The sequence below is a fragment of the Hypanus sabinus genome, chromosome 5, assembly GCF_030144855.1.
Source record: "Hypanus sabinus isolate sHypSab1 chromosome 5, sHypSab1.hap1, whole genome shotgun sequence".
NCBI lineage: Eukaryota > Metazoa > Chordata > Chondrichthyes > Myliobatiformes > Dasyatidae > Hypanus > Hypanus sabinus.
This window is the reverse complement of record NC_082710.1, coordinates 153,366,407-153,390,810: the sequence shown is the minus strand read 5'-3', so window position 1 is coordinate 153,390,810 and position 24,404 is coordinate 153,366,407. Positions and strand designations below refer to the sequence as shown.

At 39.9% G+C, this 24,404-nt stretch overlaps 1 protein-coding gene and 1 non-coding gene across 6 annotated transcripts; both read right to left on the bottom strand.

Moving 5' to 3' along the window:
* Positions 1–1,682: 1,682 nt before the first annotated feature.
* Positions 1,683–23,413, bottom strand: LOC132394473 (bromodomain-containing protein 2-like). Of its 5 annotated transcripts, none has more exons than XM_059970672.1 (13): positions 23,016–23,413; positions 21,692–21,993; positions 18,053–18,362; positions 15,902–16,039; positions 15,610–15,745; positions 11,505–11,725; positions 9,964–10,326; positions 8,401–8,529; positions 7,154–7,360; positions 6,226–6,449; positions 5,540–5,850; positions 3,783–3,902; positions 1,683–3,258 (listed from the first exon to the last, which is right to left on the bottom strand). In XM_059970672.1, exons 2-13 carry the CDS (start codon positions 21,889–21,891, stop codon positions 3,119–3,121), a joined length of 2,499 nt encoding a protein of 832 aa, XP_059826655.1. In that variant the 5' UTR covers positions 21,892–21,993; positions 23,016–23,413; the 3' UTR covers positions 1,683–3,118. The 5 variants fall into 5 exon arrangements, with proteins under 5 accessions (XP_059826655.1, XP_059826656.1, XP_059826658.1 ...); XM_059970673.1 differs by having other exon boundaries at positions 9,964–10,323; XM_059970675.1 differs by lacking the exon at positions 21,692–21,993 and adding an exon at positions 18,720–18,862.
* On the bottom strand, positions 11,874–12,013 carry LOC132394869 (small nucleolar RNA SNORD10). The gene has a single exon (XR_009512415.1). It is a non-coding gene; the product is annotated as a small nucleolar RNA SNORD10 (small nucleolar RNA).
* Positions 23,414–24,404: the final 991 nt, after the last annotated feature.

Genomic DNA, 24,404 nt, shown 5'->3' with positions numbered 1-24,404 from the left:
CAAAATAATTGATTGCATAAGTATTCATTCCTCCCCCCCCCCCTTTTAATATGACACACCAAGTCATCATTGGTGCAGCCAATAGGTTTTAGAAGTCACACAATTAAATGGAGATCTGTATTTGGAGACCTGTGTGGCGTCCACATGTTTCAACTGATTGTAGTAAAAATAATACCTGTATCTGGAAGGTCCAACTCAGTATCCTGGCAAAAACTACATCATGAAAACAAAAGAACAACTCCGCGAAAATGTTATTGAAAAGCACAAGAAAGAAAAGAAACAGGTGCAGAAAACCTCAATTTTCCAAAGGATACTGAATCCCTGGTTAAGAACGGTGCCTAACAGGAATGAATTGGGCACTAATGGAGCATAAGAAATGCAAGATAACTCTGAAGAAATTAACTTAAGTAGTTGGATAGACATGGACTGATTAACCATGGCAAGTTATGTCCAACCAGAGTTATAGCTTTTCAAGTTACCGAGGAAGTTACTGAAGGCAATGCAGTGGAGGTTATTTACATGGACTTTTAGTAAAGCATTTGACAAGGTCCCACATGGGAAGTTGGACAAGTAGGTTCAGTTGCTTAGTGCTCAAGATGAGGTAGTAAATTGGATTAGGCATTGGCTTTGTGGGAGAAGCCAGAGTGGTCAAAGATGGATGTCTCTCTGACTGGAGGCCTGTGACTAGTTGAGTGCTGAAGGGATCTGAATTGGGTCCATTGTCATCTATCTCAACAATCTGGATGATAACATGGCTAGATGGAACAGCACATTTGCAGATGAAACCAAGATTGGAGGTGTAGTGGGCAGCAAGGAAGGTTATCATGGAGAAATAAGCTGGAAAATAAGATAAAATTTGATGCACACAAGGTGTTCCACTTCAAAAGGGACCAATCAGCGTAGGTCCTACACAGTGGCTAGTAGGGAACTGAGTGTGATATCACAAAGATCTGGTAAAACAGGTCCAAAATCAGTTATAAGTAGCATTGCACATATACGATCATAAAGAAAGCTTTTGGCACATTGTACGTTATGTTGAAGTTGTACAACAGTGCTGAAGCCTAATTTGGAGTATTGTCTACAGTTTCAGTCACTTACCTACTGGAAAGTAAGGTTGACAGTACAGAAAAAAGGAAAAGTCTGACTAGCTAGGACTTCATTTTCTGGAGCATTGAGGAGGGTTTCATAGTTATATAAAATTATGAGCGGAATGGATAGTATGATTGAGGTGGAACCTGTCCCATTGGAACATCTTTCATCCCCAACACTGCCCCAATAATTCAAGCTCACTTTTCCTACAACAATCTTTGAAACACATAATTAGCTCTCTGGTCTGTCTTAACCTGCACCATGCACATGGCTCAGATAACATGCCACATATTATCACCTTTTTGGTTCTTCATTTCAATTTGGGGTCAGATTCTGCTGAGAGTATTCTTTTCACATGTTGCATATGTTGTTTGAAAATAAACTAACAATTAGTTTAATTAACTAACAATGCTTAAATTCATGACTTTGGAAATTAATGTTTTGAAAAATAAAAGCAAATTAGATCCATTTCCCTCAGGTGTACACAATATCTTCTGTTACTCTTAATCTCACCCGATTCCATGGAAATTGTGCTCATCTTAACTTGTCGAATGAAAAGCATCTAAACCAACAAATCAATTTAACTGACACAGTTTTAAAGAACATTTTTACTGTACAGCATTGAGAACTCAAGGTTTAACAAATACATTGTCACATACAAGTTGTTAACTGCTACATGAGGTTCAATTCTACAAATAACAAAAAAAAAACAAGAACGGACTGTAGAAAAAAAACTTTACAGATTAAGATAAAAAATAAAAATCACCTTTACATTAAGAAACATGCTTCTCAATTGTGCATCTTTATATATACAATACTTGTTAAAATCTCACTCTACACTCTTGTACCTGCATCAACAGGCACATTGGTTCAGTCTTTACAATATAAAACATAATTATTTTGTAACAAAATAAATAAAACACCACATAACTGGATGAAAAAAGATTAAATTTAGCTGTCAGCTTTTCATGTAACCTTTGCAGAAATGAAGACTACAACTAAACTGTACACATTAAAAACAAGATCACCCCTCCAAACTAGGTTGTGCGTGCACCATGACGGCACCAAGTAGGAGGATAACCAGCACGACTATCCAATCAGCCTACTCCAAACCAAAGAGGAGAAATAAGATAGGCACAAAGCAATTGCTTACACACTGTGCACGGACCAACACCACCTTGGTATAGCATTACTGCTCTGCATTCAAGTACTGGATGTGGAAAGAATAAAAATGGGCAGAGCACAAGCCCTTCTGCTCATGTTCAGTTGATTACTGTTCCCTCCCTCCCACATGCTTCTCAACCAAACCAGAAACTCATTGTTACTGTGACCATTCACAGCTAAGATGGAACTTCATCTTCCAGCCATATTAAAAGATGCAAAGAACTAAAATCTCAAAAAAATTCAAAATACTTCCTTTGAAGATTGCTGCATTACATGGGTTTCAGATTGACAGTTCAGAGACCAACAGCTTAAAATGTTTTCAAAATGGAAAAACACCTTCCAAAACAAAACTGCTTACAGCAACTCTACAGGTGGGTTCAAAACTGCTCGCCCCGCATACTGAATTCTCTACGATTTTGCACAAGAGGACTCTGTTCAGAGGCTGCAGTCTCCTTTGACCTGGCCGAGATGCCTCAACTGAAGATGGAAGAGGAACCAAGCAACAGGCTTAAGAACCCCATAGCACCCTCCCACACCCCAACTCCAGTCCCCACTTGGCCCCAAATACAGCACACATTTTGGAGACAGATGGGTTATGAGATCTAGTTCATGTGTTATGGAGTGGATAATTCTCTATCAGGTCTGTCCTCGTGATGCATCACATGTGTATTTTTTTTTAATCCTTTCCTTTTTTGTAAAAAAAATAATCACATCAAACCATGTACACTGCAGTCAGTAACGATGGGCACATGGGGACAGGATACCTCCCAAGTCTGGTTCATACTTCTTCTGACCCCGCAGATTAGTTCGAACCAACCCAAAACTAATTTCCTCAAAAAGAAACATGCGAGAGCAGCCGCCAACTCTAACCAGAGTCAGAATCACTAGTGTCTGATGAACTTGATCCGCTGGAAGTGCTACTGGTGTCAGATCCCGATGAACTGCTGCTGCTGGCACTGAGCCGTGAAGGACCCGCTGGCTGAACTGGATCCGGCTTCTCAGTTGCTACAAAAAGAAATCTCATTTAAAACTCCTCTCACCAAATATTCAATATAAAGAATCAATTATCACAATGAACTATGCGGCCAATGGGCATATTATACCAACTCTAGAATATACAGTTTCTCACCTCAAGAATCTGAAGAGAATTAATGTAAGAAATAAAAATGGGATCGATGTAGGATTTATATGGGTGGTCAATCTCTTGTCACACAACTCAGTGTGCAGAATTCAATGTGGTTATGACATACTCAAATGTCGCCCAATAGCCTTCTAACACTCAACCTTTTCTGAGCTGTCAATGTTGTTTAAGACTTGCAGAGTGTGAACTACTTGAAATATTTTATCATTGTGCTCAACCTATTATCAATAAATCCAAACAAACCTGTACACAAACTGCAGCCTGCTCACAACCCACATCTAATTAAAAGCCAAATGCATATTTTGAATCAAGTTTACATTACTGTAGATTACCTAATAAAAACAGGGACTCAAAAGGAACATCAGATGAATTTGATTATCAGACATACCTTTCTTAGGAGGTTTTTTACTTGGATTCAGCTGGCCACTCACATCCTGTAGGCGCTTTTCTAACTCTTTCTTCTTCTCCATGGCCAGCTCCTCCTTGGTCTTTCCTGCTTGCTTTTTGGCTGGAATATCAAATGCAATTGTTGAAATCAACAATCGGGGTAAAAGACTTGATTAATTCTAAGTTCAGGGACACCTTTCAGAAGGGAAACATTTTTCATCCTAAATCACACTTAAATGGTGCTGAAAAACTGAGTTCTTGATACATTCCTGTTCTACGCTACTATCGGGTAGTAAGTTTCACTTTCAATGCAACAACGTGGGTAAAGTCTAAGCGAGAAACATACAACCAAGGAAGAGGGTAGTATTACAGGCAATAGCATTTTTATTCTCACAAGCCTGGCATCTTTATCCCAGGGATTAGAGATGCCCAGATTCCTTTAAGGTTATTATGGCCAGGGGAGCTAGAGGGGATAAGCTCCCACTACCTATTAAATGCTCCCAATGGTGTGCATCTCAAATAGTCTCTGACAACCAAGTCCATCTTCTAGCCTTCAAGTGAGACTTAGCTACTAAGTCTGGTGGAAGAGTTTCTACTGACAGGAGGGTTAAAGGCAGGTAACTGGCATCTTACAACCAGTTGCTTTGGACAGATTAAGCTCGTCAGCCATGTTTGGCAGCTCATCTAGAAATAAAACTCCAATCTTAAAAGCAGCTATACCAATTCATGGGAAATACTTCAGGAGTAAACCCTGAAAACAGTGGGAGAGAGAAATCAGGAGTTGGGAGTCTCGTAAGGCAGTCCTATACTGAGTTTAAAACTGACCAGCAATTTCAGCAATGCTGTTGATGCCAAACTGTATTGGTTCTCTGGATTATCAGCTGCATGCACAACACCTTGCTCTCCATTATCATATGGTCCTAGTTTGCGTACTGGCTTACATGCCCTGCAGACAGCTGGAATGCATGACGGTCTCTTGAGGATCACTGGTCTGGCAAGTGCTCGGCAATAACGCCCTAGAAAGGCCACTGCTGTAGATGGCGCACAATGTAGCCCCATACTGAAGAGACTGTTAATGCAGCGGGGAGGAGGTTAATTATATTAAGTGGGTTACTTTGTCCCAAGTGGCATTGAAACAATACTGTTGAAAACACACTCATCCACATAAGTAAATCACAATTTTGAAGTACTACACGTACAACAGACATTGGAAAGTCAGGAGCCAGTCTCTGACCTTTTTTCTTCTATACCATTCTCCCAAGTCATTTAAGCTACAGTTCCCTTGAATGTACAGCACTACAGAACAATATGTAAACTTTCCAACTGACATGAAAACATTTTTATACCCTCGACCAGCCAATCCCTCGGAATCTCCTTTTTGACACCCTCAATTTAACTTTAAACGCTAATGCTAGAAGGCCACAGCAGGCAGTCCCCAAATTACAGCAGCATCGGGAACAGAAGTTTGTCAATACATATTCATAAATTACTTGCAGATACAGAATAATGTTGCATTATTTTTAAAATCACCTTTCATTTCCTGACAGATGCACAGACATTCCACTTTCCTATAACTTTTGAATCGAGCTTTTTATAGCAATGGAGAACCTTCTTTTAACATGGGAAAATATGCATTTCCCAAATTGCCCAACTGCTGTTGATGTGACCAGCAAATACAATTTACCAGAATAGTAAGGAGAGGCTGAAAACTGGTCTCAATATCAGAAACACTCAAACTGTAGCACACTTCAAACTTACAGTAAGGTTTTCGAGGTTTCTTCCGTAAACAGGACATTACATAACGTTCAAGCTCCCGAAGAGTGGATGGTTTAAGAGTTTCAAAGTCTATCTCGATTTCATCAGGATTAGAGTCTCGAAGTGAAGGTTCCCTTGACTGGATGATGTGTACCACACGACCAAGCTTGTCACCTGGCAGTTTGTTAATGTCCAAACTTAACTGCCGTTTTTCATCATATGTCATGGGTCTGCAGTTATCTTCCTCTTCAGAATCATAACCAGGTGGTGGTGGTGGCGGCGGTGGAGGAGGTTGCTTTGCCTTCTTAGACTGCCTATAAACAAGCCCAAAAATGCAACATTAAATAAAATCTTCTCTCGCAAGTAACAAAGTACCCAATTCTTGAATTGCACCAGTCATTGACAAAGGAATGGCAGTTGAAACTCTGGCATCAAAATATAGAACAGCAATATTAAAGGGGAGCAAGTCCAGTCACCAAATACTGTTATCACCCCATTATGTTCCCAGAACAAGCACCCACTTACTACGGTGCACAAAAGTATATGCTTCATGATACCTCTATATATAAAGTAACCCAACGTTAATTTTTAACCTATTTGTAGATTTTTAAAAACTAAATCTAAAAAAAGTAATATTGAAATTTCAACACAATTCAGTCTAGTGTTAATGCCAGTCAAGTAACACTCACTTATTGTTACCACCCGAACTGCTGCCTCCAGATGCCTTTTTTGACTGTTTTTTCGGTGCTGCTTTTGATTTGGATGGCTTAAGCAGTTTATCCTCTTCATCTTTCATCTTGTGCTTCTCTTTCTTCTTCTTTTTATCCCTCTTTTCTTTCTTGTCCCGCTTTTTCTTTGGTTTGGACATAGGAGCCTGGGACAGTGCTGCTAACTGCTCATGAACAGCTCTTAGCTACAAAAGGAAAGATCATTTCATTACAGTTCATCCTAAAACGTAGCTCTACCTTTCTTCTGGAAGAAGTTGCATGAAGAATACAACCTAAATTTATTTCCTATTGGCCCAAGACAGAAGTGCTAAATTGAAAAATATTTGCAGAAGAATAAATTTCTCAAATTAGCCCTTAAAATGAAAGCGTGGAGCAAAATTAAGGAAACTGGACTTTTTCCTGTTTCTGCTTGAAATGGCAAGTCAGTCTTATAGCTAAAAGACCAACTACCCTCATTCTTAAAAGTAGTGAGGCACATGAACCTAACCACATATGCATGTAGAGATTCGGAATATGAGGCAGCACAGTAGTGTAGTGGTTAATGTAACATTTTACTGCGCCAGAGATTGAGGTTCAATTCCAAACACAGTAAAAAAAAATTGTACTTTCTTCCCATATTCATGGATTTTCTCCAGGTACTCCAGTTTCCTCTCTCATTCCAAAGGTGCACATGTAAGTAAGTTGTGGGCATGCTACGCTGGTGCTGGAAGCAGAGACACCTGCGGGCTGCTCCCAACAAATCCTCTGACAGTTTGTCATTGACGCAAAACAATGCACTTCACTGTATGTTTCAATAAACGTCTTTTCAAAGGCATTAGTTATATGTGTCACATATAGTTACATCGGTGAAACAAGTCCCAACAAATAAGTCAATAGTATTAGTCTGTACCTGCTCCTGTAGTTCTGCCAAACGGTTAGCTCGCTCTTCTTCAGAATCATCGGAGCTCTCAGTGTCTGACGAGCTCCCACTACTACTGTTACTGGAAGAATCAGATGATGATTTTGACACAACAGGAGGGAGAGTAGTTGGTGCAGGTGGAGGTGTGAAGTCCATAGGCTCATCTGGCATCTTGGCAAAGCGGAATTCAAAGACATCCTGAAATGAGAATAAATGGAACTTCTTTAGCCAAGTGACTGGTGCACACCATGATGCAATTCAGTAAGGAAATGATAGCTTCAAATGTCAAGAACATACAAGGTGCCTACAACGTTTAAAAAAAATCTGTAGAGAATAAGCCTAACAACAAAAGAGTAAAAGGATAAAAGGAGGGCAAAGGAAGAAGTATACTTTGGTAACAAGGGAAATTTGAAGATCATTAAAGGCAGGTAAATACAGCAAAAATAAATGCTGATAACTGAAATTCCATCAAGCTGGCTGGTAAACCAAAAAAGTACTTATGTTGGTTTGGCAAGCAAATACAAACGCATAGGTAGAAATGTCAAGATCACAAAGTACAGCTGAACATTGCCAAGACTACAAATCAGAACCAAATAACAAAGGGGTGGTGAGAAAGCCCAGTTTGGCTGCAAAATTATGATCAACAAAACACATAGCAGAATACATCAAATCAACACTATTGCCTCATTGGTATAGATATTTAAAATTTACCAGCTGAATCTAAACCTGCAAGTGTTGGGCTAAACTATTCAAAAAGATGAACCTACTTAAAGATACAGCACAGAACAGACTCTTTAAGCCCAATGAGCCAGACCACCCAGCAACCCACATTAACACTAGCCTAATCACAGGACAATTTACAATGGCCAATTAACAGACATCTTTGGACAGTAGGCGGAATATAAAGCACCCAGAGGAAACTTACATGGTCACTGTGAGAATACAGAAGCTCCTTACGAATTGAACTCAACACCCCAAGCTCTAAAAGCATTGCATTAATAGCTACACAACTGTGACACCCATGCCACAAACAACAAAAAAAAACTTGTAACTGGCCATCTGCACATTTCCAGCCATTTTCATCTCTGCATTCCAAGATCTAGAACATTTCGCCTCTAGTTAGTGTCATTTGATGCTCTAAGACAGGCCACTATTCAAAATAAAAAGCAGACAGTAACAAAGAAAAATAAATCAGCTTATTAAAACATACATTCCTCTTACACCAAAGGTGAAAGTACCTGCAACTTCCTGGCCATGGCAACCACATCATGATCAGGCGGATTATACTTGTAACAATTCGAAAACATTAATCTCACATCAGCTGCAAATTCCTGTGCATCCTGGTATTCACGCTCATCCATTTTCCTCTAAGAGGAAAGACAAAAGATATTTAACAAGCTGCACCACAGGAATAGAGTGCAGCTTTATCTGCCAACAGCACATTAAAATAGAAACTGATGGGATTACTCATCTTTTCATTCAAATCTAAACATTTTATTAGCACTCTTAACTTTAAGTAGGTTCTATGACAGGATAAATTTTACATTGAACTTATTCCTTCCATTATGTACGTCAGCCTGAAACGTCGATTGTACTCTTTTCTTAGGTGCTGCCTGGCCTGCAGAGTTTGGCCAGCATTTTGAGTGTTGCAAGGCCAACACCTATATTTATAATGAATGTTTACTTGTAAGCACTATTTTGCAACTTTACTGCAATAATTATATTCATCATAAAATATGTATCAAAAGTAGTTTATCAGGCACTCAGCCATTTTATATACAATTAGACATGATGGGCAACTTTAGATCGATCATTCTACACAGAAAGCCACAATCTTACAGTTTTTGAAGTAAAATTCCAATTAACCAAATAGTATAACTGTTATAAATTAAAGTACCAAATACACACTATTTCCACAAATACTTTCAAATTTCAGCAATTAGAAGTTACCAAACAGGGAAAACGGCACTAAAAAGAATTACACAACTTAATTATGTTTGGAAGTATAGAGAAGGCCCAAAACTAGGATGTCATGCCTTCTGTAAAAGTCAAAAGAAACAAGGGTGAATCTCAATTTCGAGGAACACCAGTGCCGTGCCACGGTGCTAAGATTCCACCATGAAGAACAGCAGGTAATTCTACGTACCTAGCACGTGGCTGAATTTTGTTCACAGTACACTTTAATTATTCCTGTCTAAAAGTTCAACGTTATCTGTACCTTTTTTTTTGAAAAACGTTAACACCGGAATTATTCTAGTTTCAATGTTCAGGCTATCTGCATCTTCTAATACTGCTACTTGAATTTATGAATCATAGCTCAGACTTTTCTGAGCTGTTAGCAGTTCATTCAGCTTGGAAAAGTTGCATTGTCCAAAGGAACAGAAGGATCTGAATAAGAACTTGAAATGTTTCCACGTATTTGCATACGATCAAACAAATGTGCATACACCCATTTCCAAGCAAGAGTATGTAGCAGTATGCCGAGAAATTCAGTTATAAAGGTACAGTGAAACCTGCATTCAGTAGTCATCTTTGAGACTAAAGGGAAAAAAAGGTTGATTAAACTTGAAGTTCATCCCATGAAAAATTACTAGTTTCTTTTTGTTTTAAAGAAACAAAAACTGTTACCTCAATGGTAGAGAATTGCTTACAGTGGGAGCTAGACAATTAATTTTGTGAGAAAAGCACTTTGCTGAGAAACAGAACCATGAAGATAGGAACCAGTTGAGTGTACAGGTTTCACTGTATCCAAGTATAAACAATATGATGATTTGAGAATGTGTTGCTTGGATGCAACATACTTTTATAGTACTCAGGTCCATGGGATGCTTGATAATATCATGGTAGTCATGAAGCCCAAGAGCTTTGGCATCCACAGGTTTATAGAAGGGCCAAGCATACGCTGCATGTTTCTTTGACAGAAGCTCCTTCAAGATGCCATTGCAGTACTTCAGCTGTTCACTCAGTTTGCCTTTTTTTGAACTCTGATGCTGCTGGGAATCTGGCAAGTCTTTCTTTGGTGGTTTGATTGGTCTGCCACTCTCACGCCTAACTGGAATCTTTGCAGCTTTGCTTTCAGTTACCGAAGGAGATGACTCGCCACTTGTAGTGACAACTGAGGTGGTTGGAGTTGTTGTATCTGCTTTCCTCTTCACTCCTTTCTTCTGTAAAGAAGAGAATCTATTACTCATGGTAATTGCATTATTGCCCACAATGAATAAAGTAGCAAACTTTTCTCCACAAAGTCCACTAAAAATAAAACTATAAGGTAACAGCCTACGCTTTGCAGTCACAAGCTTACAAACCCCATGGAACAGATTCTATAAAGAACCAACTACGCATTTCTCCAAGAGCCTCCAAATACTAATGTAAGCGATTTACAATTTTTAACAAATGGTCCATCAATGATCAACCTGAAGGTATAATAGTTTTAAGCCCCTTATCCAAAAGGATTATTACAGGAATGAAGGATTAACACATGAAAAGCGTTTAATGGTGTTTAGAAATACAAGGGGAAAGCTCAATGAAACTTGAAATGCCTAGAGTGGATGGGGAGAGGACATTTGCTATAGTAGGACCAGAGGGCACAGCATCAGAATAGAGTGACATCCCTTTGGAACAAAAATGAGGAATTTCTTTAGCCAGAGGATGCTGAATCTGCACAATCATATTTAAAGTGGAGGCTGACAGGTCCAGGTTCTCGATTAGTAAGAGCGTTAAAGGTAATGAAGGCAAGACAGCAGAAGTGTGGTATTGAGGGATAATGAACCAGCCATGATGGAATGACAGAGCAGACCTAATGGACCAAATGAAAATTTCCAAAGCCTCCACCCAGTTAGGAACATAATTATAGCAAAGTAACCACTGCCATCACTTAAAGGGTTGATAATCTTCCTCTGGCATGTCAATCCATTACTTGCAAAGTATGTACAACAAAAACCTAAATAGGTAAATGAAAGCATCATATACAAGACCGATCTGCCACAAAGCACAAATTAGGACAACTTATCTGAAATAAAATTATTCAGCAAGAGAGGACAAAACTCAAAGGCAGAACTAATACTTCTTTTTTAGGAAACAGGTTGTTTCAAGTGCCCCCATGATAGTCACCGAGAAGAAACTACAAAATAACGTAACATTTTGCTAATATTTTAATTATTATTACAAAAACAAATTATAAATAACCACTGAATTACTGCTGGAAGCTCATTTCCCAACATTCCTCATAACAAGACATTAGATCACATTATACATGTTGAAAGCTACTTGCTTTCAAAGCACTCTTCTCTCCAGCAACACCACACCACCCAATCCTCCACCTTCAACTATGAGACCTGCTTACCTTTGTGACAGGTTGTGCAGGAGGTGGTACTGCTAAAGCAGACTGAGGTGGTGAATGCGAGGACTTGTGTACAGTGGGTGTAGATATAACTGAAGTCTGAGACATTTCAAGCACAGGTGTGGGTACTTCTGGTGTTGGAGGAGAGTAGGCAGTTGGTTGAGACGCAGACGATACCATAGGGACTTGAGATACAGTCACTCCTCCAGGAGCAGAAGGCACACCTGTAGAAAGGCACCAATTAATATTCAAAAACTCAATGCAACACAACTATTTATTTGGTATATTTTAAATGGACTTCAATCCTCCTCCCCCCCCCACAAAAAATAAATGTATTCAAACCCCGCCTCTGTTACTAAAATGGGCAACATCCATTTTCAGAATTCAAGGCATGATCATGTTCCTAGAATCCTCTAGTAACCAACATCACCTGGTGACAAAACGTCAGCAAGGAGACAGTTACAAGATAAAACTCTAGGATCAGTTGACACGCATGTGTTCATCATAAAATGGCACAGCATCGATTCCCTTCCCATTTTCATTCAATTCTATAATGGATTAAATAAAAATCTTCAGTATGGATAAGAGGATAGTAAAACGTATTAATGATCGCATCTGACATATCGGGATGTTTATTGTGAAGTCTACTTATTCATAAAGAAAACAAAAAATAAGCAGATCAAAAAGTCACACATCTCCACGCAGAATTAGTGTTTTGTCCAAAACTACTACTGGACTACAAATCCTAATGTGGCATGTAGTCAACATAAATTATCAATTAAAACTATCTTAAATAGATGACAGATGAGAATCTGGTCACAGACGAGATATGCTAAGGTTCTGCCTTTGACTCTTGCACCAGCTCATGCATACTTAAAGCTGCATTTAAAATAGTTATTCAGTGGGTGTTTAGTTAACTTGAAAAAAGGCAAAAATAACAGTGAAAATTACAGCATTTGATATTCATGAATTTAGTAATTGACAGTTTACTTCATCCTACAGGCAGAACTAGGGATTGTGGTGGCAGCATAGGACTAGCATGTGCAGAAATGTACACCTTAAGGGAAAATGTAACTGAGAAGGCAGCGTAGCAGTTAGATCAACGCTATTACAGCTCGGGGCATTGGAGTTCAATTCAGTGTCATCTGCAAGGAGCCTGTACATCCTCCCCATGGAATGTGTGGGTTTTCCCCAGATGCTCCGGTTTCCTCACACCATGTAGGCGAACTGGTTATTGTAAATTGTCTTGTGAGTAGGTTAGGGTTAAACGGGGTTGCTGGGGCAGTGCTGCTCGAAGGGCCAGAAGGTCCTTCTGTGCACCGTATAACTAATGTGCCTCAGGGATCTGTACTGGGTCCAATGTTGTTTGTCATATACAGTAATAATCTGGATGATGGGGTGGTAAATTGTATTAGTAAGTATGCAAATGAAACCAAGGTAGGTGGCGTTGTGGATAATGAAGTAGGTTTTCAAAGCTTGCAGAGAGATTTAGGCCAATTAGAATAGTGGGCTGAACGATGACAGATGGAGTTTAATGCTGGTAAGTGTGAGGTGCTACATTTTGGTAAGAATAATCCAAATAGGACATACATGGCAAATGATAGGGCATTGAAGAATGCAGTAGAACAGACTGATCTAGGAATAATGGTGCATAGTTCCCTGAAGGTAGAATTTTTTTTATGGATAGGGTGGTGAAGAAAGCTTTTGGTATGCTGGCCTTTATAAATCAGAGCATTGAGTATAGGAGTTGGGATGTAATGCTAACATTGTACAAGACATTGGCAAGGCCAAATTTGGAGTATTATGTACAGTTCAGGTCACCGAATTATAGAAAAGATGTCAGCAAAAGAGAGAGAGTACAGAGATTTACTAAAATGTTACCTGGGTTTCAGCAACTAAGTTACAGGGAAAGGTTGAACAAGTTAGGTCTTTATTCTTTGGAGCGTAGAAGGTTGAGCGGGGACTTGACAGAGGTATTTAAAATTATGAGGGGGATAGATAGAGTTGACATGGATAGGCTTTTTCCACTGAGAGTAGGGGAGATTCAAACAAGAAGACAGGAGTTGAGTTAAGGGGCAAAAGTTTAGGGGTAACACGAGGGGGAACTTCTTTACTCAGAGTGGTTGCGGTGTGGAACGAGCTTCCAGTAGAAGTGGTACAGGCAGGTTCGGTATTGTCATTTAAAGTAAAATTGGATGGGTATATGGACAGGAAAGGAATGGAGGGTTATGGGCTGAGTGTGGGCCAGTGGGACTAGGTGAGAGTAAACGTTCGGCATGGACTAGAAGGCCCAAGATGGCTTGTTTCCGTGCTGTAATTGTTATATGGTTATATAAATAAATTAACAAATGACTACAATCCACAAGCAATGTACACAAACCAGTAAGGAATTATGCCTCTATTGTGCCAGCGGAAGGGAATTTCAGATTAAATTGAAAAGGTAATGAAGGCAAGATCTAGTCACTATCCCTCTCAAGATCAGTAAAATGTAAATATCTAAGAGGAATCAAGTTCAAGGAGTTAACTTAAAGAACAGGACCAAAAGATGGAATCTGAACTAATCAAGCCACAAACAAAATGGATGTAGTGATAAAGTTATGTAATTAAGAGAAAAACCTATGAACAAAACAGAGCAGAACAAGTGTGACCCAAGTGTTGAAAACACTATACAGAGTACATGCAGTAAACTAAATAACCAGTTCCAAACTAACAGACTTGGAGAATGTAACAAAGCAACCATTAGTAATGGATGACTGATGGGGCCTTGGCTCTTTGTTCTGATACAGATTCTATCAAGACTGAACAAACAACAAAAAGCGAAACGGTGAATGAGGAAGGTGGTAGGAAATAGTTGTGTAGATGTGGCCTCTAATTAGATTATGTTCTCTTACTAGAGGTAATTTGAGGAACAAGTATTCCAGGGAAAACATGGTTAGAAGGTTAATGCGGGTAACTCTCCTAGCAGCAGATGCAACATGAAGGCCTCCAACTGCAGATTCCAGGCCAGCAGGTATCAAAAGCCTAGTTCCGGGGCAATTTAAAGTTTTATAGATTGATAGTATGAAGCAACGTGATACCAAGAAAGCAAAATTTCATTGTTAGCTAGGCAATGCATGAACATGCAATGATGCTCAGTTTATATACTTGAGGCAAGAGATCTAGACTCCCAACCTATAACTAAGAAACAAATTTAAAGAGTAGAAGATGCTGACAATTAGAAACTCAATAGTAAGACAACACAAAACTTCCAAGGTGCACAACTAGCATAGTGCTTTGTTTATCAAAACGATCCCTTGAGAACAGAACTCCGGATGATGTAAATCAAAATATGGACATTGCAACAGACATGTTGACCGATTATTCTGCTTCAAATTTTACAAGCAAAGATTCCAGACATCAAGAAATAAGAATATTGTTGTTAAAGAATGACAAACACTGAAGAATTTGATGGAAAAGGCCACATATGAAGGTTCCAATTTCAATCAGGAGACATTTGAAGTATAGATGAAAGTGTTGAATAGCAAAGACACAAATATACAAATTGACAAAGCTATGACAATGAAATTTGGCCTAAATACAAAGTCATCCATACTGGAAATGGCTACATCTGTAGTGTCTAAAGAGTGAGAAGCTAGATTCAGTTGTGATTCGGGGGTCAAGGTACAGATTAAAATGTTACAGGTCCAGAAAATAATCAAATAAGCCAATAGAAGGCTGGCCTTACAGGACTGGAACACAAGCGGGTAGAAGCTACGCAAATCCCTGGCTACACCACACCTGGAGTACTGCGAGTAGTTCTGGACACCACACTTTAAGATGGACATATTGGCCTTGAAGGGAAGTGCAAAAGATTTATCAGAATGGCACACTAACTTTAATTGTTTAATTATAAAGGAAAATTATACAAATCAGGAATGCATTTAACAGGTGTTTAAGGGGAAAGCTAATTTAAGTTTAAGATAATAAAACCAAAATGCTGGAAACACACAGCTCTGTGGAAGACGGAACAGACAGCATTTCAAGTTGAAGATTCTCAGCTGCCACTGTTCCCAAATTTATGCAAGTAACAAAAAAAAGGCATCATTTGATGCCAATGCATTGCCCTTACCCCCTGTCTTGCGGCCTTTAGAATGTTTTGACTTTGGAGCTGGTGTTAGTTCCACTTCCTCCTGGGGCATCTGCGCCACTTTCTGTAGAAAAAGTTTCTCCAGAGTCTGAGCCATCAGCACAATATCATCTGTAGGCTGTGAACAACAGGTAACAAAAATTACACCTCCCCAGAAATCTCTTCATTAATATCACACTATATTCAAAACGTAACCAAACTAAATTTAAAACTCTAAAATCTCCAATTAATCATTGTTAATAGAAAGCTTCAGTGAACTGGAGAAAGCGTTTACCTTGTTGTAAATGTAACAGTTAGTAAACATTGTGTTGAAGTCTTGCATGCACTCACTGGCACTCCAGTAATAATTATTTTCCAAACGTTTCTTGATAGTACCCATATCCATTGGCTGTTTGATTATCTTGTGGTAATCCTGCAATAAAATGAACTTTCTGTGAAGCTTTCCAAACATTACTTACATTAACATTTTCTCATCCCAAATGAGGAAACAGCTAAAAAAAAGTCATTTTAGACAGTAAATTCATGATTACCAAATTTACTTTAATTTAATCTAATTACCCAGTTTCCATAGTGGGGTGCTTTAACTTGCTTCTCTGGGTTCAGCTCTTTACTTCAGACTTAATCAATTAGCTTAAATCACAAAATTACAGCAGTGGTCCAAAGTTAAGAAAAAAAAAATCATGAAGATCCCCACCTAGGCTTCACAAAATGTTGACTCCAAAAAACTGGTTCAGCAGTATCGCCTGTCTATTTTGGCATAATCCCAAACAATGCAATATATTACCCGAGTGCATAATTATGAAGAACTGTTCAAGGTGTGGACATCAGAATGATGCTTATTCAAAGAGTGGGGAACTGTTTCCCATGGCCCAGTCATAGTGATATGCCAAAAATCATTGATAAACTTCACATTTCTAGTCTTAAAACTGGTGTTTTTCTCTACAATATTGGTATAAATTTTATTTCTTCTGCAAGCTACTTGAAATATGCCACACTAGAAAGCCTTTCCAACTATTTCAAATTGCCTGTTAATATGAATGAGTATGATAAATAACACACAGATTTGCCTGTATTGTTTATTCTCTCATGCAAGGCAAATTAAAATTGCCAAGTGAAACCCGAGTCACAATTTAACGGTAACTGACAATTCATCATTGCAGGAGCATAACAGCATTTCCCAAGATAAATAATGGAACAAGCCAGGAAATGAACTTGATTTGGGTTCAATCACAATCTTACCAATAGCAAATCTGCATAGACTCAGCATTACTTATGCATTTTCAAAGCAAACCCAATATATCCAAAGCCTTCAGCCAATTACAGCAATGCAATACAATATACAGCTCCTTTCCACTATGTTGACAGCAACTATTTTCATAAGACAGCATCACACACCCATCATGCTCCAGGAACAAACATCACTAACAAAGCAACCAGGTAAATAATTAGCTTTGGGGGTCAGCTGACATTACCTGGAAGCAGTAGTTTTCTGACCCTATTGCAAGGAATTTAAAGCTTTAATGTTAAATATGCAAAAGTTTGGCTAAGGGGCACAATCCTCAAGGCAACTATATTCTCCAAATTTCACGACATGCAGATGATAATAAATCTGATTCAAATAGCTATTATAGTGGCTTGCTGGAAATAGTTACCTGTTAATTATTGCCAACAAGAGTTGTCTATTTTTTGGCATTTTAGCTGGTTTAAATATAGCACAATTCAGGAAGCTATTATTCTGCAATACAAGAGTGAGGGCAGAATACCAGGCTTACAAAAGTTAGTTTGGAAGGCTTCCTTTATTACATCACCGACTCTCCTTTCACAGTACTCCCCACCACCACACCAGTGGGCCTCCAGAAAAGAGGATAAACATTAAATGAACATTTGAGTTAGGACAGCAAGTCAGGTAATTTAAAAAGTAGTTTGTATGTAGTGTACTTGGGTGTCATAACCTGGAAGGTTACAGACCCAAAGACAGGATTGTTCTGCTTAGCACCTTTTCAACTAATATGATCATCAAATGAGAGGGCAATCAGAGGAAAATAAATGGGAGTAATGGGGTTGGTGGGAATCATGCAAGCTGACATAAACCTAATGGGCCAAATGGCCATCTCCTAGGGTGGAAATTTTCTAAGACCCTTTCTACACTTATGAAATAGTATTTTACTCTTCGTTGTGTTCCTCTCTGCACCTTGCGTTTCTTTAGCATTCTTTTTAAAAAACGATACCAAATTGCTGGCTTGACACTTAACCAACACAGTCTCAAGTTCCAGTGAGAGGTACTTGCCTCTACTTAATTCTCCATTCCCTAGAGGCAACTAATCCATCATCTCCATCCATTCAAGATATTGTAGTTGTTAATGCACTGTATAGGAATTCACCATACACACACTTCACAGCTTCAACAGAAGGACTTCTCACTCACCGGGAGACTGAGTTTTACTGCATCCACTGGCTGATAGAATGGCCATGCAAACTGATGCTTCCAAAGGGCTTTCATGAGCACTTTCTGCATGTACTGGACCTGGTTGGTCATTCGCCCGGGTTTCTTAGGATTTGAAACCTCTGGTGGAGGAGGACTAACAACAAAATTGTTCTGAGAATGAACGGAAGTAGACATGGCCACCGTGGGACTCTCAAAATCTTCATAAAGCATAGATGGTTTGCGGATGCGCTTCCCAGACGCTGGATCACCAGACAGCCCAGTTATCCCATTACCAGCGTCCCCCTGTAACCTTTGATTTAAAAAAAAGAGAAAATAAACTTAACACTCACCACACCAAATACCCCGATGTTACAAAACTGCATCTACACAACACATGGGTTCTATGGTATATTTAATCCACAGAGCACTGTGTTCAGATGGTGGCTTAAAGTCTCCAGACTATTCCTTTTGCTATGTTTATATGATAGTTTTTTTGGTATTCTGCAGGACAATGACACATGAACATTTGAGACCCATTATAGTGAAGAGTACCCAGACATGCCCTCCCATCACCACAGTTATCCACTATTATCCTGTAAACACTCAAACCTTACTAACTGTATAGTGTAATTTACAAAAATAATAAAATAAAATAAAAAATACCAACCACTAGGAAACCAGGCTAACAGTTGCTCGTTTGCTGAGAATCCCCTATAGAGGCAACTACTTAAAGGCCTGGCTGTAGATCGTCTTCTTTGTCGTCAGTACTGTTCAGTCCTGATAATTCTAAGTTCATCATGGGAAATTTTGCTATAAGAAACAAAAAGCAAAAAAGGGTATACAGAAGTTCAAGTGCTTAAAAAAAAGTAGCAGCATTCAATGTCATTTACACCCAGAAACAGAATCCATTTCCGAAACTTCAAGTTAATAAACACTGGCCAAAGCAGATAAAATGCTGCTCAAGATCCAAATCACAAAATCAGAAACTCCACACTTCAAACCAACCATATTAGTGTCACATGACCACGCAATTCCACAAAAAAAGCTTACAACTGTACTCTAGCATGAATTACCTCATACCAATTTCTCACCACCTCTCAGATTCTCACAGAAATACAAAATGTTTTATGCAGCAAGTTAGTCAAAAAAACATTAACTTGTACTTGTACAATCTAATAATTCCTGACTACATATATTGTCAATGCTAATGTTTCAACTACAAACAAGGATGGGTTTAAAAGCAGATTAAGGACATATTTATAAATGGCTGTAAATTGACCTGAAAGCCCACTGGCAAGCAAATCTATCCCATTTTTGTTTACATTATTACACTACTTTTAAATTTTTGAATTTAAATTGTGTTTCTAATTTCAATCAACAATTCAATAGTCACACCATTAATAGTACAATAGTATCAAGTGCAGTGGGATGTAAAGTGGTAAAAGCACGTAACATTTCCAAATTATCCAGTCACTAACAGCCAATAATATCAGCAGGTAACTAACCCTACCAGAACTTGAGAATCAGATCAGGAGGAACACATCCAGGTTAAAAGTTACAGCAACTGTGTGCAGTTAGGAGAAGCTATTGTAGCTAACAGATGCAGTAGTCTCCAAATAGCTTTAAGATATAGAAATACCATTAGGAGTACACTGAAACACTTAAAACCATGTAACATAAGAGATTTCACTCAATTGCAGACTTGCAGGATTTGACTTAAAAAGGTTTATCAAGACAATAGAACAATCTGAACAACCTTTACAGTTTTTATACAGTACATGGATTATATCAAACCAGTTTGTATTAACTGGGAACAATCATGTTCTCTGGAAAAATAGGGAATGTATTACAACCCACTCGAGGCCTAAGAAATAGTACGGCCAACATGCATCCTCACCAAAGGTCACCATCAGCCAACGCGCAACATCTTTAACTTACTGGCTAGTGAATAACCCCAATTGACTTAACCCAATACATAACTTCACCCAACAACCACTTAAGCAAAGGAGGAATTTTTCACCAAAACCTATATGTTTGTGCTGTTTGTGACCACACAACACTCCCAACAATTCAAACTTCCCACTAGATGCTAGAGCTAACCCTCAATCCCATTTTCAAGAAGAAACTTCTGGAGCTCAACTGGTGAGTATGCATGAAGGCAAGAATACAAATTTAACAGCAGAAAGGTATGAACACAAAATGTAAACAATGAAATACAGCAAAGGTGAACTAAAACTTTTGATTTCCATAGTCAAATACAACATGAATCATCAAATCCCTTAGGGACACCCTGGGATAAAGTAATAACTGCAGGCCAATATCATTCACTGACACTGCAAACACAGAGTAAATAATGCTTGGAAAATATACAAGGCAGCCTGAAACACCCTTATGTAAATATGTTTGTATCAATTCCCAATCCCTGTCCGGTTTTCAGAAATGAAAAAGTGATAAGCATCTGATATTTTTTTGGGGGGGGGGGAAATTAAAAATAAAATTAAAGGATATTAGGGCACCACGTGAGACCTCAGTTTAACTAGTTATAAGAATATTGGCATACAAAAAAAATCTCCACAGCAAAAGACATACAGTCCACACTTGAGACAGTATTCCTTAGCAATGACATTTGATGTACTAACACACGCCCACTATGCTACAATGACACTTTTCCACATGGCTACTTGTCCAGGAGCCCCTCCCTCGCTGCCTCAATAAAATATTTGATTTTCGAAGCTAAAGTCTGTTCTATACCTGCACTACAGGAACAATTGTATTTACAAACAACGCAAATGACTCTTTAGTGCTGAAATGTTAAAGAAATCAAAAAATAACAAAGCATAAGATGACAGTTTGATAATTTTTAATTTGACAAATATCAGTACAGTGCAAATAGTTAACAATGATATACCACCGTATTATTTCCAATTCATTGACCCCATCAGTCTGAAATTTGTGAACATGAACCCATGTGTTGTACTAGAACAAATGTATAGAACTACGGAGTCAAATTAATGCTAAACGAATTACATGCAGGGCTAGCAGACAAATACTTTTTCAACTAGACAGTTTAACTGTCCCGAATTTTTGCCCGTTTTCATAGTAGCTTTCAAACTGAAAATCATTATCGAACATCGGACAGAACTTCAGTGGCTCATAAGTTTTGGGACGCATTAAATACTGAGAATTGCATATGAAAAATAATGTTGATCGAATGAATAAACCGAATAGTTTATATAAAATATACTGTACACATATCCTCAGAACTCAAAAGCCGCAGCATTTTGGAAATGTGATTAAAAAGAAAACATAAAACTATACATGCAGAACGGAGAAATATTATCCTTTTGGACAGAACGCTGTTCAGATAAATCGAAATAGTCATGGAAATGATTGCTACAATTTATTGATTGTGGTATCGGCCCTGGTTGACTGAGCGCACTCCCCTGCAACCCAGCCCGGATGTGTACTGTATGTATATACTGTTTGTGAATGGCAGAAAATGGCGGCCCCGGCTGCCGGGCCTGCTCCAGCTCCCTGGGTACTCTCTCCGCGTCTGGCATTTTCTGCCTGTTTGCCCTTCCAATTCTCTTCAATACTCCTTCCATTACACGGCCGAGGATCTGCACTGCTCTGCCGTACCTGTCGAGCCCCGGATGAGTGGCCGTGTCCATCAGATGCCGCCTGATTGCGCGTCCACTCGCCTCTCTCGACGTCTCTCCCGCTCCGGTTTCAGCAAAAAGCAAATGGCGCCGCAGCGCTCGAGCACGCCATTTTATACCCAGCGGTTCCCGGCGACCGCCGCCGATTGGCCGAGCACGGCAGACAGTCCGCCCGTCCATCACACGCCGCGCACGGCCATTGGACAGTAAATGTCATGTGAGCAGGGAGCCCGGGGCGCAGCGGGCTGGGATTGGAAACCGCGACCGAGTCACGCGGCCGGCCTGGTGGCGGGGGCGAGGGGGAGAAAGGATAAGTCAGCCATTACACAACAGGGAGGGGTAACGGAAAAACATTCAGATGGTTAGGCAAGAGAGGGGAAGGGAGGCTAAACAGAGACGGATGTAATAAAAAGGGGTAACACCCCAGTTATGACTCCTCAAGCGGGGACTGCACTCGGGAGTGGGGGGGGGAAGAGAGAGGCATACAATCGTGGCAGCTGAGCTCCCCAGAGTAGACTTCCCCGCCACGTTGGGGGGTGGGGGGGATAAGGGGAGTAGGGATTATAACGGGGAAGAAAGGAGGTGGTGTACTACTATGCTGTTGCCCGAGAAAGCTGCCGTTGATCCGGCGGCTGGGTGAGGCCGCCATCTTCGGCAGCATTACACAGCAAAAAACAAGGATAGCAAGAGGATAACCAGCCCTCCGCCTAACCCGCGGAGACTCGGGTGCTCTCAACCCGCCCCCCTCCCCTTCCCTTCCCACACAAATTGCCACCTCAGCAACGGTGCCCGTTTTCCACCCACTGCCTGAATTTAAAAAAACACAAGCTGAAGCCGAAAGGGTTGAATCAAGGGCCACAAATATGATGTAACAGAAGGAACTGCGTTTGCTACGCATCCCCAACAGCGGGCAGTCGCCGCCATGCTTTTAGCCCCAGGACACTGAGTAATTACGTCCCAATTCTTTCATTTTAATGTCCACAATATTTTAAAATAGGCAATATAAATTAGCTTAACAGATTGGTATCTGTTATGGGGAAGGGAGATTTTTTAAATCTTTAAATTTGTGTATTTTTTTTCCCTGAGATGAACGGCCGGGCCCTATCCGATATACATTAAAGCCGTGCGCTGGAGGCCGTTTAGCCAGCGATTAATTTTAAATTTAGTTCGAAATCTTGTCCCAGCTTCCATTTACTAACGGCCACTACTTCGGCAGCTCGACGGCTAATTGGCTGCCGTCGGTCACATGACACGGCAGCCTCCCCTCGCCGACAATTCACCCCGAAATCAAACTCGTTTCTCACCTTGTGCCCCGCGGCCGCGCTGCCTTCGCCTCGGCCGTCTCCTCTCCTGTCCCCTGCGTCGTGCTCGAGTACGGCCGCTCATTTTTAACCGCCCTTTTTCCTCCATTTTCCACAAAATGTTAACAAAGAAAAGCTCCGGCTACGTCAGCGATCGCCCCGCAGGCGCCCGCCCATTGGCCACCTCCGGTCACGTGACGAACAGTCGGCGTTTAACCACTTTTTTCTTTGTCCCCGTCGATCTTTTTCCGGCACTCTCCCCTCGAAATGCAACAGTAACATCACAATGCATCGATTTCCGTGAATATCAGTTCTGCAGAGGCGGCGTTTACATGCTCTTTAACCCTCTCGGGTGTCTCGACTGTGATGGCGGCTTCGGGTTAATGTCGGCGTGGTGCCGCTTGGCACCGTACTGCGCGTGCGCAGAGAGTGGGGGAAGGGAGCGGGTAGACTGTGCGCACGCGTAGTGCCAATTCCCTTGTCCTCATGGATTTGCACCTCACACCTTTGTTTCTATGTTTAGCAAGGTTTTGGGCTCTGCAGCAAACCCTTGGTGCAAATTAGGAGCAGGAAAAAATCAAAGTTAGTGCACAATTTATAAAAGCTGTACACAAAGTAAATGACACATTCAGTATCTGCAGTACCAAACATATAGTAAAATGTCTGATAGCAACAGCTGTTCAGCGAGGGTAAAACTGATATTTTGATATCAAAGCCCACAAGCTGGATGCTGCGTTGTAACAAAAATTTAACTTTATTCTAGTTCCTGATTAACTTGAAATACTCGGTATCTGACTAAATTGTGAAACGTTAAAAACAGCCCATGTGTTTAATGTCTGTGCTGAATAAATCAGTAACAGTCACGCCAAAGATGTGCTTGTTCTGATGTATTTTCCCCTTTCCCAAAGTCATTCAGTCAGTCGTGCGACAGCAGCTGCAAACATGTCAAGAGAATCAAGATAGAAACTAAAGTCACTGGAAAGTTTCCCTACCAAGGACTAATGTCTAAATGTAAAATCAGAGCACTTACAAAATAATAGATTTATTTGCCAATGAATGCTCATTTTGAGATTAGGTTTGTATGTGAACGCGAAAGTGGGGCAATCACACTTTTGGACCCTAAAACACTCAGCAGTTTAGAACAGAAAATGGTTACAGCATGGAAGCAGTCAGTTTACTCATCATGTCCTTACTGCCAATATGTAAGGAAAATCCAGCTAAATTGGCACAACAGAGGCTATATCCCAGTTTACTACAGGAAGTGAGTGAAGAGATTAATGCGTCTTTAGTAATGATCTTTGCATCCTCACTATCCACAGGAATAGTACCAGATGATTGGAGGGTGGCAAATGTTATTCTTTTGTTCAACAAAGGGAGTAGGGATAACCCTGG